General features: G+C 36.7%; 1 protein-coding gene and 1 long non-coding RNA gene across 2 annotated transcripts; both read left to right on the top strand.

Moving 5' to 3' along the window:
- The first annotated feature begins 273 nt into the window (after positions 1 to 273).
- On the top strand, positions 274 to 4,467 carry LOC130459600 (uncharacterized). Its single transcript, XR_008919115.1, has 9 exons — positions 274 to 1,053; positions 1,156 to 1,252; positions 1,589 to 1,670; positions 1,765 to 1,945; positions 2,045 to 2,112; positions 2,391 to 2,679; positions 2,786 to 2,849; positions 3,210 to 3,361; positions 4,210 to 4,467. It is a non-coding gene; the product is annotated as an uncharacterized lncRNA (long non-coding RNA).
- A 10,780-nt stretch (positions 4,468 to 15,247) lies between these two features.
- Positions 15,248 to 15,704, top strand: LOC110793980 (vacuolar protein sorting-associated protein 32 homolog 2-like). The gene is made up of 2 exons (XM_021998926.1): positions 15,248 to 15,490; positions 15,594 to 15,704. Exons 1-2 carry the CDS (start codon positions 15,248 to 15,250, stop codon positions 15,702 to 15,704), a joined length of 354 nt encoding a protein of 117 aa, XP_021854618.1.
- The last annotated feature ends 4,634 nt before the right edge of the window (positions 15,705 to 20,338 follow it).

The following is a 20,338-nucleotide window of genomic DNA, read 5'->3' as shown; positions in this document are numbered from 1 at the left end:
TTGGTTCCCATCATATAGAACCTAGCTAGCACTTTGTCAATGTAAGTGCTCTGGCTTAGTCCAATCATCCTCTTAGATCTATCACTATAGATCTTCATGCGCAATATGTATTGTGCCTCTCCTATGTCTTTCATCACTAGTAGAAAAAACCCCTGTTGTAGCCCCCTTGTTGCAGCGTACATGTATTAATACGCTTCAACAACCAGTCGGTCAACGCGGGTCAAACCCTTTAAAGGGTTGTTGCAGCGTACAATTTAATTGTTCCCTGCGAAAAAGTTTATTGCAGCGTACATTTTAAAAGCCCCCTGCAATAGCTCGTTTTTGTTGCAGCGTACATTTTAAAGCCCCCTGCAATAACCCGGGTAAAAACAAATTTTGCTGCAATATTCGTTGAATAACTAATTCAAAACAAATTAAGCATCTCTCGCGCTCAACTCCCTTCTTCTCCCTTAACTTTCCCTGCGAAGTCCCCTCAAAAAAAAAACCTTTCCCTTCATCGTCAATCTAGCTTCTTCGTCGGTGGTTCTGGCCTCCTCGCTAGTCGCCACCTATTAGCTTGCTCGGCCGGTGGTTCCAAGGAAAAACTTAGCTTGCTCGCGCCGGTGGTTTCAAGAAAGAAAGTTGCTCGCGTCCTATTTTCCGTCAACCTCTTCGCCGCGGCTAGTAATCTTCCCTGTCCCCTCTTTTAAGTTTGCTCAATTCGTTTATCTGATTTTCGTTTTAAGAATTAGGGTTTGTTCAATTCGCTTTTAGGGTTTTGTGCGTTTTTTCAATTCTTTTTTAGGGTTTGTTCAATTCGTTTTTAGGGTTCAATTCGTTTGTTCAATTTGTTTTTAGGGTTTTTTCAATTCGTTGTTCAATTTGTTTTTAGGGTTTGTTCATTGGCCCAAATTGTGTTATTTATTGGACATGTTTAATATTGTGTTATTTCTCTAATTTGTCGGACTGTTATTGTTGATTCTTAACCATCTTTTACAGTTTGAAGATGAATGAGATGCTAAAGATGTTGTGCACGGTCGAAATGGTTATGATTTTGATGGACATCCTTTGCGGGTAGGTATTCTTGGAACCTTGTTTCTACTTCTTGTCTACATGTGCTTCTTTTTCTGTCTGATAACTCTTGCATCATTTACATTGGTGTTTTTATACTTTCAGGTGGAATTCGCTCATGGTGGACGAGAATCATCATCATCAGACCATCGCAGCAGTTACAGTGCTAGTAGTTATAGAGATGGAGCACCTAAGCACAGAGGTTAGTCTTGCTTCTCTGTTGGCATCTTGTTGGTAATTTCACTGCTATATGAAATTCTAGTGTTGGTATTTCTTATAGATTTTGAATACTATGAGCTAATTATTTTTCCCGAAAGTATTGTTTTAACCTTGTCCTTTTTTACCTTGAATTATTGTGTTGTCATCAGTAGTTGTTGTTTTATTAAGATAACCAGTGTTGGTGTGTTCAAAGAAAAACTATTGATTACCTTCTTCAAGGCTGTCTATTGTATTTTCTGAAAGAGTTGCATTATTTTGAAGAACTGTTAGTTTAGATGTGGCTTTGTTTGATGAACTGGAATTTCTTCTTTTTATGTAGGCTGAAAGTTGAAAATCAAACTAAGGATGATCAACCTGCAAAAAGAAACAACACATCTGCCGATTCTTCAAGATTTTTAGATGTATGAATCCACTACTCAGATGGTTAAATATGCGTCACAAGACTTACAACCTCTCATGTATATTTAATGACTTATTTTATTTTATTTTATTCAGTTTGGACCTTCAGTAATGGATGATGAATTCGGGAGTAGTATACATGATACTATCCCTGAGAATCTGAGATAACACCAGGACATTCCAGCAATCCAGTACATGATTTGATTTCTGCAAGCAAAGCTGACGAGGACAACAAGATCAAGGCTTTAGTTGAAAATTCTGGTTTAGACTGGCAGAAGTGAGACTTTATTTCTATTTGTACTATGGTTGTTATTTTATGTCTAGCCATGAGTAAAAATATGTATGTACTAATTGGAATGTTATGTAAACTATGCAGTTCGCATACTTATGGTTTTGGCCAAGGGAGAGGTTTAGGAAGAGGTGGACAGGGTGGCCGGGGATTTGGTATGTCTCTAAATTGCTTTCTATTTCCTAATATAATTAGCTTATTGTTTTAGGGCGTATGTCCGTTTTTTGATGAACTGTTGGATAAATGATAATATAAAGGGAAATCATGGTTCCCATAAACGCTTGTCTGAGGCAAGCTTTAATATACAAGGTGATGTTTAAATGTTTAATGGGTCATTTATTAATTTCTCTTGATCTCTGATCAGGATGTCCATGTATCTGTTCCTACTTTTGAGGAAACTGAATATTGGAATAATTTCATGCTGTACTTGCAGGCCCTAGGGTATCCTATGCCTAACTTTGCACACGTCTCTTTGATTCTTGCACCTGATCGAAGCAAGCTGTCAAAGCGTCATGGTGCAACTTCAGTGGGTCAGGTTTGTGGTGAATAAAATAGTTTTATAATGCTAGCATATTGTCTGGATTGATACAGTCATTAAAATCCCATTCTTGCATGTATCAAACGAGAGATGGGATATCTGCCACAGGCAATGGTAAACTACTTATCACTATTGGGCTGGGGGGATGGTACAGATAATGAATTTTTCACTATTGAACAACTTGGTAAGTTACTCTTGGTCTTTCCCCATATTAGTTTGCTGGACTGCTGCTATAGATGCCTTTTTTCTGTAAACTACTGTTGAGTGATTACATTTTTGTGTGGTTGCAGTTGAAAAGTTCACTATAGAACGTGCAAATAAGAGTGGGGCTATATTTGATTCTACTAAATTTAGGTAAATATTAAGCTAGTTTTCATTTTGTTGGCTATGTGCACTGGATCTTCCATTTTGATCTAATTTCTTCAGTTTCTAGTTTATTTATATAAGTCACATGGACTCTATAGCAGAATAAAGATGTTGTGATGAACTGTTGCATTTAAATTCTAGATTTGTTTAATACTTATTTTTTCTTCGATGTTGCCAAGTATCAGAGATTATATCTTTTCAAAATCAATGTGTGTCTGTGGGACAAAAGATGTACTTGTAGATGATCTTGTGCCAAAAAATACCCCTGTTTTTGGAGGGGGGTTCTGAAAGGCAGATGATCAACAACTAATTTCTTGAACTTGGGTTCAATACTAAAATATATGACAGGTTGACAATCTAAAAGGGGAGATGGGAACAACACAGACATGTGGCACTAGCTGGGCAGTATTTGCAGTTCTGTTGATGATCATTAGCTCAAAGTTGGATGTTTCTGAAGGAGAACTCTTACCATACGATGATGAAACATGTAAATTCTGCAGGTAAGTTACTAGTTTTGCCTTGTCTTAACAATATGCAAAAACTTAGCCACTTAGGCAAAACATGTTAGAATTTACAAATTCCTTCTGCACTTTCATCAGCAATGATCTAGAGGAAATAAATATAGAACATGTATCACTGTATGGTTAGATCGTGTATAGAATATGATGGTACAATTTGATTCTGCAAGTTAATTAAGATCATCTCAGAGCAAAGAAATTAGTCAACAAGCCAAGTCAACCACCTAGTCAACATCCAACAATGTTATGTGGCCTACCAGAAATACTTGTAAAGTCTAGAACGAGCTTGAAATAAGAGTTTTCAGTGAATCTGGTTTTGGAATTTTGATACTTTGGCCCTTCGTTTTTTGTTTCTTGATTTCCATTTTTTGAAAAACCAAAAAACAAAATATGAAAATCACAAAAAGTCAATTTTCGAAATCAACATGATTATTATAAGTTATAACTATTTTTCAGTTCATGATCAAATCATATCATATGGCTTTCAAAACAAAAAAAAAACTGAAAACTAACCGTGATTTGGTTGGCAATAATTTATAACACAAACGTTGTTTTTATTTTTTATTTGTATGGTTGACCTCAAATCATCATAGATATCGGTATCAAAACAGTATCACGTAAAATCTTGTAAGATACAAATTGCATTTTAAGAGATAGTCACGTTACAACATGACTATGAAGGCCGGCTAGATGAGGTAATTAAGTAACTAATTGATTCGTATTATAGACTATTAATACATTGTCATTAGTTGCTTGAATGTTAAAATGTGACATTTCATTTGCATTTAATCGATCTAATATATGCTCCATCAATTTTTTGTTTTTGTAAGGTCTATACTCCGAGGACTGCGCCTTATGCTAGTGAGGAAATTGATGTGGTTCGTGAGCAATGGGCGAAGTTTTTTACCACCAAGTATTTATTATTGACCTGATGGCGCTTGATCGTGTTGGTTTAGATGTTATAGAACAATCTTTTATGTTAAAATGTATGCGTACGTTGAAATTGGAACGTAAATGTATTTAAATGTATCGGTATGTGCACTTTTGGTTTTGGGATATATACAAAACTCCAGTTGTTGTTTTTATATTTGTTATACAGGTTGCGTTATTCTATTATTGTTTTGACAGGTTTCTATATTTGGTGCAAGGCACTCTAGGTATCCCTAAACAAAATTAGAATTTTCCCGCCAAAAGTGCTTTTTTGCAGCGTACATATATGTTGTACGCTGCAACAAGGGAAAAAAAATTCGCAAAAATTCAGACTTGTTGCAGCGTACAAATAAATGTACGCTGCAAAAAATTGAGTAATTCAGACTTGTTGCAGCGTACAAATAAATGTACGCTGCAAAAAGTTGGGTCTGTTGCAGCGGGCTTTTATATGTACGCTGCAACAAGTCCAAAATTTTGCCAATTTTTTGGCACTTGTTGCAGCGTACATCTAAAAGCCCGCTGCAACAAATCACTTTTTGCAGCGAACATGTACGCTGCAACAAGTTCAGACTTGTTGCAGGCCCCCCAGTTGCAGCATACGATGTACGCTGCAACAGGGGTCTAAAAGCCCGCTGCAATAAGGGTTTTTTCTACTAGTGCATTGAGAAACACTTTCCAATCCAAGTCTTTACAGACTCCAACATAGGAATGTCGTTTGCAATAAGCAGTATGTCCTCTACATACAAGACTAGGAATGCCATTTTACTCCCACTGAATTTCTTTTATACACAAGATTCATCCTGATTCTTGATGAATCCAAACTTATTGACTGCTTCATCAAATCGTATATTCCAGATCCTTGATGCCTGCTTTAACCATAAATGGATTTCTTAAGCTTGCATACCTTTCCTTCATTCTTTTGACCGACAAAACTCTCCGGTAACATAGTCTCTTCAAGAACACCATTCAAGAAGGCAGTTTTGACATCCATTAGCCATATTTAATAATCATGAAACGCGGAAATCGCAAGGATTATCCGAATATACTTAAGCATAGAGAATGGAGAAAAGGTTTCATCGTAGTCAATGCCGTGAACTTGCCTGTAACCTTTTGCTACCAATCTAGCCTTGTATATGTATACAACTTCATCCTTGTCTTTCTTCAATAAGAAGACCAATTTGCATCCGATAGGTGTAAACCCATCCGATCCCAGACTTGATTTTTAGACATGCAGTCTATCTCATATTTCATAGCCTCTAACCATTTAGTTGAGCTTGGGCTCGACAAAGCTTTCTTGTAGGTCATAGGTTAATCACTATCTAATATGAGAACTTCTAAGTTTTCAGTTAAGAGGACGCCTGTCCATTTGTCCGGCTGAACCTTACTTCTATGTGACCTACGAGGGGCAACAACGTCTTGAGGAACTACTCCCACTGGCTCTTCTAAAGGCCTTGGAGGTTCTTCACCTTGAACTGATTCTAAAGAGTTCTTGGTTCGTTGTTCGTCTCGAATCTCTTCGAGGCCTATTATTCTACCACTTGTCATTTTGGAATTGAAATGTCATTCTTTGCAAAAAGACACCGTCACGAGCAACGAATACCTTGTTCTCTGACTTGTTGTAGAAGTAAGAACTCTTGGTTTCTTTTGGATACCCAACGAAGAAATATTTTTTAGATTTTGGTTCAAGCTTGTCCAAAATTAATTGCTTGACATATGCTTCGCAACCCCAAATCTTTAGAAAAGACAACTTTGGAAGTTTCACAGTCCATAATTCATATGGAGTCTTTTCAACAGCTTTTGACGGAGCACGATTCAGTGTGAGTACTGCTGTTTGTAACGCATGTCCCCAAAATTTTAAAGAAGGTTCGGCTTGACCCCTCATTGACCTAACCATATCGAGTAAGGTCCTGTTTCTCTGTTCCGACACTCCATTCCATTGAGGTGTCCCCAGAGCAGTCAATTCAGAAAAGAATACCACATTCTTTTAGATGGTCATCAAACTCGTGGCTAAGATATTCACCTCCTCGATCTGATCTTAGAGCTTTTATTTTCTTACCATGTTGATTCTCTACTTCATTTTGAAATTCTCGGAATTTCTCAAACGATTCCGACTTGTGTTTTATTAAGTAAATATAGCCATATCTACTGAAATCGTCCGTGAACGTTATAAAATAGCTGATATCACCTCTAGCATCTCATAGGCCCACATACGTCCGTATGTATTAGCCCTAGTAGTTTGCTTTCTCTTTCTCCCACTTTTGTGAAATGTCTCTTTTTCATTTTTCCAAGTAAACAAGATTCGCATTGATTAATCTTCTCTAAGTCGAATGATTCTAGAATGCCCTTCCTTTGAAGTCTTTCCATGCGCTTTGTGTTTATATGGCCTAATCGACAAAGCCACAGATATGTGAGATCTGAATCACCAGTTTAGCCTTTTTGGTATTTCTGTTATAAATGTGTTTGCTTGTATCTAGCACATATAGACCATTTTCTTGTTGTGCTGAACCATAAAACATTCCATTCAAAGAAAAAGAACAACTATTGTCTTTAAATTGAAAACTAAAACCTTTAGAATCCAAACATGAAACGTAAATAATGTTTCTGGTGATACTGGGAACATAGTAACAGTTTTCTAGTTCCAAAACAAAACCACTAGGCAAAGATATAAAATAAGATCCTACGGCTAATGCAGCAATCCGTGCTCCATTTCCCACGTGTAGATCCATCTCGCCTTTGTCAAGCTTTCTACTTCTCCTTAGTCCCTGCAAATTGGAACATAAGTGTGAGCCACAACCAGTATCTAATAACCAAGAAGTAGAATTTGCAAGATTACAATGTATAAGATACATACTTGAAGGAGAAGAAACGTTTCCGTCCGTCTTTCCTTCCTTTAGTTGGGGGCAATCTCTTTTGTAATGACCAATTTCATTAAAATTGAAGCATTGCGATGTAGATGGAGAACGATCCTTCTTGATTTTCCTCTTGGAGGGCGCCACTTGCCCTCGTGGAGTAGATGGAGATGCACCCTTGCTTTGGATCTTCCCCGGAACCTTTTTCTTGATTTTCTTACTCTTTACTTTTAGTGACGCTTGCTTATCATTTACAAAGTCCAATTCATATTTATTAAGAAAATAGACTAGCTCACTAAGAGTGTTTTCCTTTTCTTAGAGAAATAGAGTAGTTTGAATTTCTTATAACCAGGGTGAAGAGAATTTAAAAGTATTCCCGCAGCTGCGGAATCTGGGAACGGCTCACCAACAAGCTCAAGGTGGTTGAGAATCTAAACCATTTTCTTTGTATGAGCCTTAATTGGTGTTCCATTTGTGATTTTAAGATCAATGACCCTTTCCTTTGCTTTTTGTCTTTCGACGTCAAAGCAACAACCCAGTGGAGCATTAAGCTTTAGACCCCTAAATGAATGTACCAATTCAAAGACATTTTGGTCGACATGTTGACCACCATGTTGAAATCTACCATGACATAAATCCCTAAGATGCCTTAGAAGTGCCCATGGCTAATATGCAATGAAACTTGCACTCCAATCCTTGGGGATTGAGCCAAGAATAAGATCCATCACTAGCGACATGTGGTTCGCCCACGCATAGTGCTTTTCTGGAGTCATATCCTTTGAGTAATAGCTGGGGATGGGATTGTCAACAACATATTCAATATTGTTCCACCTGAGGACTTGCCGAAGCTTCCTCTCCCAATCAAGAAAGTTTGATAGGTTCAATTTTACATCCAGGATTTCTGTTACGTTGAGTGTTGTTTTTGACATTCTATATTTGAAAAGAATTCGCAATCAGTAACCATTCATAATCTTTAATAACTTTGAAACAAATGCGATCATCCAATCATTAAAGCTATTAAACATTTCATTCATGCAAAAGCAAAACATGGTCCAAATATGAATGAAAGGATTCCAAGACCATAATTTAAAGTCCTAAATCCTTAAGAAGCTTTGGCATGTCTTAAGTCTTTTAAGATTCTGGGTAAGCAAAACCTATTGATAGTAATCTCCAAATTACTCTTGGTTAATAATTAATTCCATAATTTATTCCTTTGCCACAACATATGCCATTGTTGTTTGAGTTAAAACCACAATCAACGTGTTCATTTGGGATACCTTACCATCTAAGTCAACTAAAATAGCACCTCACTTTGGCGGAAACCTACTACCTTAGATCCTTAGATTTTTGTAAGTTCTTGATTTGGAAGGCAATTTTAAACTCAATATTACTTTGGACCTAGTTGTTTCTATGTTGGTTCGATTATTTAGTGAACTAAATCTAATCGAGCATACAAACAACATTCATGGATAATATACATTCATTCACAATATATATAGTGCATAAATTAATTTTGGTGAACTAGTATGGCCAAAAACTTTGTCTTGAAGCATCCAATCTTCTTCACCTTGTTATCTTGGCATCGTCTTGAACTTCATTCAATAAGCTAACTTAAAGTTCTAAATTTCCTAGAAATACTTGAAATAATCAAATAATTACATCAAAATTTCAATGTTACGCAAACCATTTTAAAACTTTACATTCAAAGATAAAACGGTACGCAGACTGTATTTAACTATCCTAGATTGGCCATACTAGTTACCTTGAATACCTGCAATACATAAAATATGTTCTATGCATTCGTCCATTCCTGTCCTAAAACGAATAGCCCAAATAAATATGCAAGTATTTACATGATTTATTTAAAAATCACGTTCACATAAAACGCGTCCTAAAAGATTAATCAATTCCAAATTATTAATCCTTAAAATTATTCTAACCAAAATTTAATTTAATTAAAATAATGGTGCCCTAAGAAAGTAATTAAAATTAATTATTTCATTTAATTTCATTAAATGGCTCCCACTTAAACCAATATTTTAATTTGGATAATTTAACTTTAATATTTAATTAAACTCAAGGCCCGGCCCAAGTTAAATAAAATAAATAAAAAAATAAAAAATCCACCATTAGCCATTTCATGCAAAAATTAAATTTAAAGCCCAAACGAAGCAAAATAGCCAATTTGTGCAACAAAGGTTAGGCTTGCTCCCAGCCCAACATCTCCTAGTGCATTGCGTGCCATACAAGGCCTCAAAGAGCATCGCCCCTGCCTCACAAAGCACAGCGGACAACCCGCAGCTATGATGTTGTTGTTGCTGCTTTGCTAGTCGCTGCTCGCAAGCCAAGGCCAGCGCTGCTGCCTTGCTTGCTCGCTGCTTCGTCGCTGAGCCAAGGCACAGCTGCTACCTTTCTCGATGCTTCGGCTAGCCCGCGTTGGCACGCCTAGCTCGCTTGCTGGCTGCCTCGCGTTGCTGCGCCAAGCTACCGGGGGGGGGGGGGGGGGGGGGGGGGGCAGCGCGCAAGGGCTACGCCTAGCCACACTCACCGCACACCCATGTTCCGCGCCTTTCGCTCGTGCCACACGGGCCAATTAATCAAAAACAAATAATTTTTAATTTCACGAAACTTTATTTCCATGAGGTTATTTTCCTTTGAAAATAACAAAATTAATCGTTTTATTTTTTAAAAAATAACAAAGTGGGTGATTTAATTAATTTTCCAACAATCCAATTTTGAGAAAATTATTAAATCTTGGCAAACAACATTCAAATTTAACGAACGAACTATATCAACAAAAATTTGAATATATTTGATAATCCAATCCAAAATTTTAAATCTTTCTAAACATTTAAATTTAAGATTTTTATCAATTTGGTTTAAGCGATGATTAAAATTAACCAATCTAATCAAAATTTTAATCCAATAATTTTAAAAAACTGCCACTTATCATGAAATTATATTTCCTTTCCCAATAATTTTTTTTTCCAGATCTACATTTTTTTAAAAATTCAATTTACGATCTAAAAATCACCAACTTAGGGAAAAATAAAATTAGGGTTTATACTTAACATTTATTGCCGAAAATTTTACCAAAATTTTAAAATACACCCAAGAACAGTAGAGTAAAATTTTAATTAATTCCTAATATTTTAGGTTGAGCAATTAATTGAAAAACTTTCCAAAATTGTAAATTTAATTCATTAATTAACAAAAATGCCCAAAAACTCAAATTCCAGGGCCTGTTTTTGCGATTCTATTCTCATGAGTTGATCTTAAAACGCCGTTTTCAATCACATTAGCGTCAGAAAAATCGAATTTCCGACAATTTTTTAAATAAGAACATATTCTACGATGTATCCAATAATCCAAAAATATTTCGTAAATTCATGTAAAAATTCAGAAAAATTCGACAACATCAAAAACATATTAACATGCCAAATAATACTTTAAATACATGTTGCTCATGATACCACTGTAGGGGAATACAATTAAGTACATATTAACGCAGCGGAATAATCCCCAAAGCTAGGAAGCATGTATAAAGTACAAATTAAGCAAATTTACATTCGTTGCGTTAGTTCGACGAATAACGAACACGAACAAGAACTCCAAATGTTGTTCCTCTACATGGTTCACCGACACGTTCATATCTGTCTTGAGATTCGCAGTTTAGACGACACTCGAGATATTTTAGCTTTTAGGGAAGAACAGTTTGAACGGAGGAAAAGAGAGAATTAGGGTTTCTCTCTGATTAGGTTAAAACTGAAGTACGTAGAATTAGTTGTGTTGTATGTTGGAAAAACGTTAGGAGAGGTGGAGTGTTATAACCCTAAGGTTATAACATGACCGGCCAAGGCGTAAGGACTCAACCGGCCAGCTACATGCACAAGCCCACGAAGCAGCGCGCACAAGGCAACGCAGCCGTGGGCCTTGGGCCTCGCTGCTTGGTTGCTGGCAGCGCTGCTGTCCGCGCGGGCCCAGCTGCAGCGCCTTGCGGGCTTGCTCTCGCTGCTGGCTCACTAGGCCTTGCGCGCTTGCCTTGATAGACCGACAGCCTCGTCTTGCTCGTATCCGCGACCAATGCCTAACGGCTATTGTTTATCGTATAGTACTTGATGAATCACCGTCGTACGATACGATTATTCGTTTTGCCTAGCTTACGGATATTCGCTATACAATATACGGTTCTGATCCAACGTCATATCGTATATTTATGTTATTCCGAACTAATTCCCGAAAAGCTATTAAATGAATTTCCGATTTATTTAATCCGATGATCTGTTACATGCCAATGGTGTGACCTTAACGGTTCAGTCAAGAGTAAGCTCTGAGCCTAATATAGATTAGAACTCACTGATCGAAATCATTGCTCCAGCTAGCTGTTCCGATCACTTGATTTTACTGAATTAATTGTTCGTAATTAATTTGAACCTTGGTATTAGACTAATGCACCTTGGGTGAAGGTCACATTTCCTTCAGCTTCATATTCTGCCGCATTGTTTGTAACATTTAATTAACTTTCCTGATATGGGGATGTGACAGCCGTCGGGAGCTACTAGGATTACCCCGACACCACATTCGCTTTGATTAGAGGCACCATCAAAGTGCATCGACCAACTGTCATCGCTTGTCATTAGAATTAGCTCATCGGGTAGGTCGATCGTAATCCTCCTGTTTGGCCTCGATGGGACAGTCGGTTAGGAAATCTAGACCGCTGAACCTTTGATAGATTTTTTAGGAATGTATTTCAGATCAAATTCTGCCAACATAACCAACCATCTGAACAGCCGTCCATTGAGAGCCGTTTTTTCGAATACGTACTTGAGAGGATCTGCTTTGCAAACCACGTGTACTGTGTGGGAGAGCATGTAGTGTCGGAGTTTCTTTGTGGCCCAAAATAAGGCGATGCTGAGTATTTCGAGTTGACTATATCTGGTTTCGTACTCTAGTAGCTTCTTTCTTAAATAGTACACAATATTTTCTTTGCTTTCGATCTCTTGGGCAAGCGTGGCTCCTACCGCTGAAATAGTTGTTGTAAGGTAAAGCCTGAGTGGAGCACCCGGTTTTGCTGGCTTTAACACTGGTGGATTTGAAAGATAGTCCTTGATGGTGTCAAATGCATATTGACAGTCTTCGTCCCATGCCTTGGCCTCACTTTTGCGCAGTTTTTGAAACACTGGCTCACAAATCATTGTGAGTTTTGAAATAAACCTGCTGATGTATTGTAACTTGCCAAGGAACCCCCGAATTTCTTTCTCATTCGTCGGCGGTTTCATGTCTAGAATGGCCTTGATTTTTGAAGGATCAGCCCCGAGGCCCCGAGAACGGATGACATACCCGAGTAACTTGCCTGACGTCACTCCGAATGCACTTTTTTTAGGATTGAGCCTCATATTGTATTGTCTGAGCCTGTCGAAGAATTTTTGAAGTATTGCTGTATGCTCATGTTGCTCTTTGGATTTGACGATCATGTCGTCGACATGTACCTCAATTTCTCTGCGAATCATGTGGCTCATGATGGTTGTGGCTGTTCTTTGATACGTAGCCCCCGCGTTCTTCAGTCCGAATGGAAAATATGTACCCCACTGAGTGATGAAGGTTGTCTTCTCCATGTCGTCCTCTGCCATAGGAATCTGATTGTAGCGTGCATACTCGTCCATAAAAGAGAGTAAGGCATGATTGGCTGTGTTGTCGACCAGAATATCGATGTGTGGCGGTAGAAACCCGTTTTTAGAGCTAGCCTTGTTAATATCTTTGTAATCAACGCACATTCAAACTTTGCTATCCTTCTTCGGAAAGGGGATGACATTTTCAATCCATTCTGGATATTTGGATTCTCGAATAAACTCGACCTCTAGTTGCTTGGGGACCTCTTCTTGAATTTTAAGGGAAACATCTGGTTTCATACGACGGAGTTTCTGCTTAATAGGCTTTGAACCTGGGATGAGGGGAATTGTATACTGACCGATGCTTGTGTTAACCCCTGACATATCATGATAGGACCATGCGAAGACGTCTATGTACTCTGAAAGTAGCGTGATAAGATCATCCCGCTCTGCTTGAGATAGAGTCAAACCAATATTAAATAGTTTTGGATCACTGTTGTTAGAAAGGTTAACTTTTTATGTTTACTCAGTTATGGGCGTCCTATTTTCATGATTTTCGATAGCTTTTAAGATTTCAAGGTTTGTTCCTTGAGAAGCAATGTTGTTTGGATTAGGAATGTGTTTTGAATTTGGACTAGAAGAGTAGGAGGAAATTGAAGTATTATTGAAATTATCAATTATTACATCGACAGCTTTAACTTGAAGTTCGGCCTTTAGAGGCTCTTGATGCAAGACTCTAGCCCTAGACTCTTAGACTCATTAGTAGACTCGAAAATTGAAAGACAGACTCTGGACTTGAACATAAGAGATTAAGCATAGAAATAGTTCTCGGGGTATTCCCAGACGTCCTCATCATCATCATCAGAGAGAAGGTCATATCCACAGATTCTTGAAGCTTGATCCCAGACTTGATTCCAGGTACTGTATCGAAAAAGCGGCTCTTGTACTGATCATTGAGGCCTAGGAGAAACATCCTCACCATCTTCCCTTCTGGTAGCTCAGGTTGAACTTCATGAGCAGAGGTGTTCCACCTATAGTAGTATTCTTGAACGGGCAAAAATAGCCTAAGAAACTGGGTAAAACATGGCAAAGAAACCTCACTTTATACGGTGCCTAGGTAGTAGGTCTCTTAGCATAAGAGACAGGAGTTTTGGACTAGTTTCTTTGATATATCTAAGGAACCGATTTTGGCAGAAAACTGGTTTCTTAGGTCATTTCCTATGAATTTAAATACAAAGAAAAAGAGACCGAATTGAGGAAATATGCGGTTACTTTGACTGTACTAGGAAACCACTTTATTACAAAATGCGGTTCCTTTGATGTTGTTTTAAAGAGACTGCATTTTCAGATCTACGGTTTCTTTGATGCTCCTCTGTTATAAACGTGCAACCTAAGAAACCAGAATTAATAAATCTGGTTTCTTTTATATTTTTTTTTATAATTATTATTAAATTTTAAATGGCTGCTACAACCAATAAATTAGTGACAGATAATATATTTTCAAATTACATGCTACCTATTAGATTCCATTCACTATACAAATTGGCTCAATTTAATGGTAAAAATCCATTAACTCTATATTATATATATGCATAAAAATACTCCAAACCGACCAATGTACCTTCTTGTTCTCCAAAACAATAAATTAAATAAAACTAATGTAATATATAAAATTCTCCAAACTCCAATCACAGGCTTAAATCCAAAAGAATACTTCAAATGTATGAACTTGCTATGAGATTCGCAAAACATTTGTTAAAAAGTGTCAATATGCACTAGCTACAAAGATCATTCATGATCAACGTCCAAAATATCATTTTCTTCATCTTCATCAATCTGATCATTGATAACTTGTTTTTGCTTGAAAAAATATGTAACCAAAGTATCCCGTATCTCATCAATCATCGCTTGAGAATAAGTGGCAGGAACTTGAGGAAAGTACTGCATACAAGACATAAAAACGATTAGAATAAAAGATATAAAGCCAAATGGAAGTAAACCCATCAGTAAAATAGAAGTTGAAATTTGTGATGGTGAATTAGCAATGATAAATTTATTTTCCCTTATTTATTTTTCAAAAAATTAAACATAAAAATTTTTTACTGAAGCAAGAAAAAGAATAGTACTCTGCTAAAGTAGAGGGAGAAATAATGTAGAGGAATTTAAAGCACTGCATCAGTGTGTACTCAACCTAACTATTTCACATTTGTATCTTAAACTCTTAATCTGATGCAGGATCAAGTTTGAGCATATCACTTGGCAGCAGAAATTTTCAATTGACTTGGATAATCAAGGGAATATCTCCTGTGTCAAACAGGTCATTGTTACTGTCAATATATCTTATAATTATAACGTGCTTCCATATCTAAATGTAGTACGTATAGCGGCAGTTGTCTAAAATGATTAGTGCCTGTATTTCTTTTTTGTGATGCTTTATTCCCTAATTTAAAAATAGATCACGAGTTATAATCCTGTCAAAAATGAACTTAAACCAACTAGAACAAGTAGCTAGTGTTGGTTCTCAAATGAAACTAGCTAGTGTTCAACTGCAATGTTCATCTCTTGATTTGGAACTGGTTATGAGAAAGTTGCTCATTTTACATTACAGGAATATTGATGACGTGGACCAGACAATGGATGAGATCAACAAGCAGACCGATAATTTAAGACAGACACAGGAGGCACTAGCTTCTCCTATTGGTGGTGCAGCTGATTTTGATGAGGTATGTAAGGGTTTTAGTCACAAATACTAGGAAAAAAAATGTAGCTCTACAAAGGCATCACTTTTGTACTAAATTTTTTCTCTGTTGATTGTTCGTATAAAAGGATGAATTGGAAGCCAAGCTTGAAGAACTTGAAGGAGTTGAGTTGGAAGAACAACTTCTGCAACCAGCTATCACTGCCCCTATAGCACCAATTAAGGCCATCCGAACTTAATTTCACTTACCTGAATTTACTAAACTTATTTTGTATGAAGTAAGTCAACAAAACAGGGCCTTAGAAAGGTTTGACATTTTCTTTGTACAGTCGTCTTAACTTTCAATTTACTGCCAAGTTATCCTAGAGGTACCTCGGAATTTATAACATGGCCTTGTCTGTTGGCTGAAAATGAAATAGGGATAGATTTTATAATGAACATCTTTTCTAGTGTTTGGTTTGTCATCCCAAGAGTTATCTTACAAGACTAGAGTAGCTGCGTATTAGTGGGTGTGACTAGGTGATTGTATTAACTGTTCTTAAGGGTTTTACGATTAAATTGGAATAGAGGTAGTATTGAATTTATGTTGAGTAGAAAGCTAGGACGAAGGATGGAGGGGCCAAACCAGTCTAATACAAAGCTGCTGGAAAAATGTGTATTTTCAATTGAAATCCCAAACAACTATAGCAACACACTCCTACTTTGAGCTTTTTGATAATGATTCTTCCAGTAGCGAGGAGGCTTAAGCAAAAAAGTCATTTCTGCCAACCCTACTTGGTCTGCAGATTCTAAGATGAATAAAACCACAACCTTCAATGACTAATGCTAGTTCCTTTAAACAAAATTGCACTTAGTATGCTACCATAAAAGCATTTCAGATGCTGCTGGTAGAAAATCAGAATAAAGGATATATATTCGTTAATTGATTAGACTGGATACCTCATTAATCTGAAATTTAGCAAGAACCCTAAAACCGAGTTCTTACACAAAACAATCAGCTGCCTATAGAGAAGTTTATTGTTCACTAGACATCAGCAACCTAGTTCCATATAGGCAAACAGATTAGGATATTGGTTGCAGGGAAGTCGGTTGTCTAAGAGCCTGCTTACTCAATTGAAAAGTGTATATTATACCTAAACAATAACAACCAACAGAACAATGTCTTAAACTCATCTCTTCTAAACTAAAAAACTTCCAAGTTCCTATATGAGGCATCAATCAAGACATGCAAGAAAGTAGCAAAGTTTCACCAATAAGCAGTGACTGTTTTTGAGGAAGCACAGAGCCACAGAATGAAAATTTTGAATTACAATGCCAAGTTCTCATCATGATAAAAAAAATTGTGCAAAAGAGTTTTGGGGAAGTACTGAAAACTTGGAAGTGAATGGAAACAAAAAGAAACATATATAACTAAGAAAAAACACATCAATCTTAAACCAAAGTGAGATATATCTTTATTTGGCAAAAAATGACGGTTACCTTTGGAGGAACCGGTTGTTGTTTCTTTGATATTGTCTCTTGCATGTAACGACATACATAATATCCAGAATCATTGGTTCCTTGAGCTTGACGAGGACACTATTTCATAATGAATTTCAAATCAATAATTTAGAAAATATTTGACTGTTTTAAGGAAAATATATCATATTGTATTAAGAAGAACTAAGTTTAAGGTATGAATTGCATACTTGTGGTTGAGTCCACATAATTGCTGGATTTTTTTTCACTTTGATATCCTTTCGATGAACAACGGAAAGTTTTAACTTTCCCCTGCAGAATTTGACAAGTTAGATACAAAAAGTATGAGCAAGTATTATTTATAATTGGAATAATGAAAGATACATACGCCAAAATGATCCATTGGACGAATTCTGGAATTTCATTTTCTTGTCCTGTTGGATCAAGCCAAAACACTGTTCCTTTCCACGGACTAATGACAGCTAACATCCAATGTCGTCTATATAAAATGTATTAGTGAAACCAACAACAAACAAAAAAGTATTACGAAAGTTCATGAAGTGAACATAACTAACCTTTCAATGTACGGAGCAAAAAATATTTGATTTATATTTTTGCCTCCATTGCACCCAAAAACATTACTCAAATAGTCAGATCGATCTTTCTCTTCTGCCAGGGTTAACGGAGAAAGAATACACTACTACAAAAACACCTTTGGGAGTCGCCTCTAAATGGCTTTTAGTGTCGCCTATTGGGCGACTCTGAAGTTAGGGACTCTAAAAGTATTTGGCCTTTTAGAGTCACCCTTTTGAGGCGACACCAATACTACTATACAAGTCGCCTGTTATGGAATAGGCGACACTAAAGATTTATTTTTCAAAAAAATTATTAATTAATTAATCATTTCGAGTCGCCTATTATACTAAGAGGCGACACGAAATGTACTTTTTAATTATCTTAAAATAATTAATTAACCTTTAATGTCGCCTCTAATCTATTTAGGCAACACGAAAATTATTTTCCGGAATTATTTTTAATTATACGAGTCGCCTCTAAAGTTTATAGCCGACACGAAAAAATATTTTCCGGACATTTTTATTAAATTTATTAATAATCGAGGCGACACGAAAGATGTTTTGTAAAATTATTTTTATTAAACTAATTACCTTTAAAGTCGCCTTTTAAGTTTATAGGCGACACAAAAAATATTGTCTGAATTATTTTTTAAAACCTTTTTACCCATTTTGAGTCGCCTATAATACCAAAAGGCGAGACGAAAAGTTTTTTTTTTTTATTTATAATATTATTAATTAATTAATAGGAATTGCATGTAATTATAGGAGGCGACACCCAAAGTGTGTGTTATTTTTATTTTTTTGGTAAAATAGAGAAAATATATTACCAAAAGAAAGTAATTAATACACGTAATATATATCCAAACCAAAGAAACAAACTGACAAATTACAACTTGCATCCCAAACTGAAAAATTACACACCCAGCAAAAAGATACAGCTACAACATAGAAGTTACGTATAATACAAGGAGCAAAAAAAAGCAGAACAAAAGCTACAACATGTACAAGCAGCCCCAGCAGCACCAGCAGGGAAACAGAACGCAGCAACACTACACGAAACAGCTGCAAAGCCCAAGCAGCAGCAGGGCACAGAACATCAGTGCAGAAACAATAGTGCAGCAAAATTACACCAGAAGCTGCAGCCACACCAGTGCACCACACCTGCAAGCCACAGCAAGCACCTGTAACAACAACAGAGAGCGCAAAATATGTCAAGTTAGACTTGGCATTCTGAAGTTAGTTTTTACAGGGGAAGAGAGTTATCAAAGCTCTTCAAGAGACTACATAAGCAACAATAGATTACAGAAGAAGCCAAAATCATAAAATAAACTATACTACACACAATATGCTACGCCGTTTTAAAAGCCTCCCAATCCAAATTTGAATTTGAGTCCTCAAATGTATAACATGAGCCACTAGCGCCCTAAGGATACAACTTTCATATGAATGCAGAATGTTGACACAATGGTTTGTTGCATGCTCCCTGACTTGTGAGAGGCAAAGTAAGTTTATTTAATCAAACACAGCAAAAATCCAAAAGGAACAGTATCATACTAATCTACGATCAGCCAATATAAAATGCATTACCTTGCTTTAAGAAACATATGAATTGAGCATCCAAGTCAGCTGAGTGGAATATATTAGGAAGCGTGCTTGTACATGAGAGAGAGAGATTCATGACTCTGATTCTTCTTTGACCATACACAGTGGTGAAAGAATGGCGCACTGAATAAGGAGAGGAATTAGTTGAAGTCAGCAAGCAATTATTACTAACACGAGATATCTTTACACCATTTGATAGGGAGATGTTAGTTATGCAAACAAGAGTAAAATGATTTCGAACTGTAAACAAAAATTTTGAGGATGTTATTACATGATAAGAGTCCCTGGATTTTACCAGAAAAGCACATTCTGCGCCATCTTGAAGTTTATAATCATGTTGTACAGTCACTGTTATAGTCTTATCACAGTCAATCTGCATTCAATAGCCCAGTTAGAACAGTAGCCAAAAAGTTACCAGCAACTGCATTCCAAAATAAGTAGCACACAAAAGAAGAATAAAACCAACACAGACAAAATGCCTCGGAATACATTATACTAAGTTCCAAACTGTCTGTTTCCTTCATTTTTATCAGTACGGTTTATTTTATTTTGTAATACACGAAGTATACTTCTACATTGCACTACAGAGTATTATACATTTCTCTTCTATTTGATTATTCCAGATTTCCAGTGTTTAACTCAAAATTGCTCAGCAGCCATGATCAAATCGTGTGCTAATTATTGGTGCAGTGGTACAAAACTAGGTAACAAACTGTCATCCTGACCTGATAAAGTATTTAAACCTTAAAATTTACATAGATATATGTCCTTTCACTTGCACGCTATCTAATCCACCTCCTGCTGAAGCGTATGTACTGATACATCTCCTTTGCCATCAAACCAAATTATTTTATGATGCAGGTGAATCCTTGGTCTATGCCAGTTCCGCCCCTGACCATGCTGGAAACCTAGTATTCCCCTAATGCAGCAGTAACCCACCCAAACCACATAACCTCAGGCACACTACATATGAAGAGGAAAACTAAGCATCTAACAAGAGCCAACATAGGTCATGTTGTCCCATAAACGCCCCCTCCCCCCGCGCCACACACAAACACACTAAGAACGTGTACTAGACTAATTCCTGACTTTATCGATTAAAAACAACAGAGGAAATATTTTTGATGAAAAAAAGGCCCAATTTAAAAGACTACATAATAATCCTATCAATTCAATAATTCTTTAAGGAAATCAGGCACACTATTGAACTGTACAAGAACATCCTTCTTATATCAGAG

The sequence above is a fragment of the Spinacia oleracea genome, chromosome 4 (assembly GCF_020520425.1).
Source record: "Spinacia oleracea cultivar Varoflay chromosome 4, BTI_SOV_V1, whole genome shotgun sequence".
NCBI classification, from domain to species: Eukaryota; Viridiplantae; Streptophyta; class Magnoliopsida; order Caryophyllales; family Amaranthaceae; genus Spinacia; species Spinacia oleracea.
This window is presented reverse-complemented; position numbering and strand designations above follow the sequence as displayed.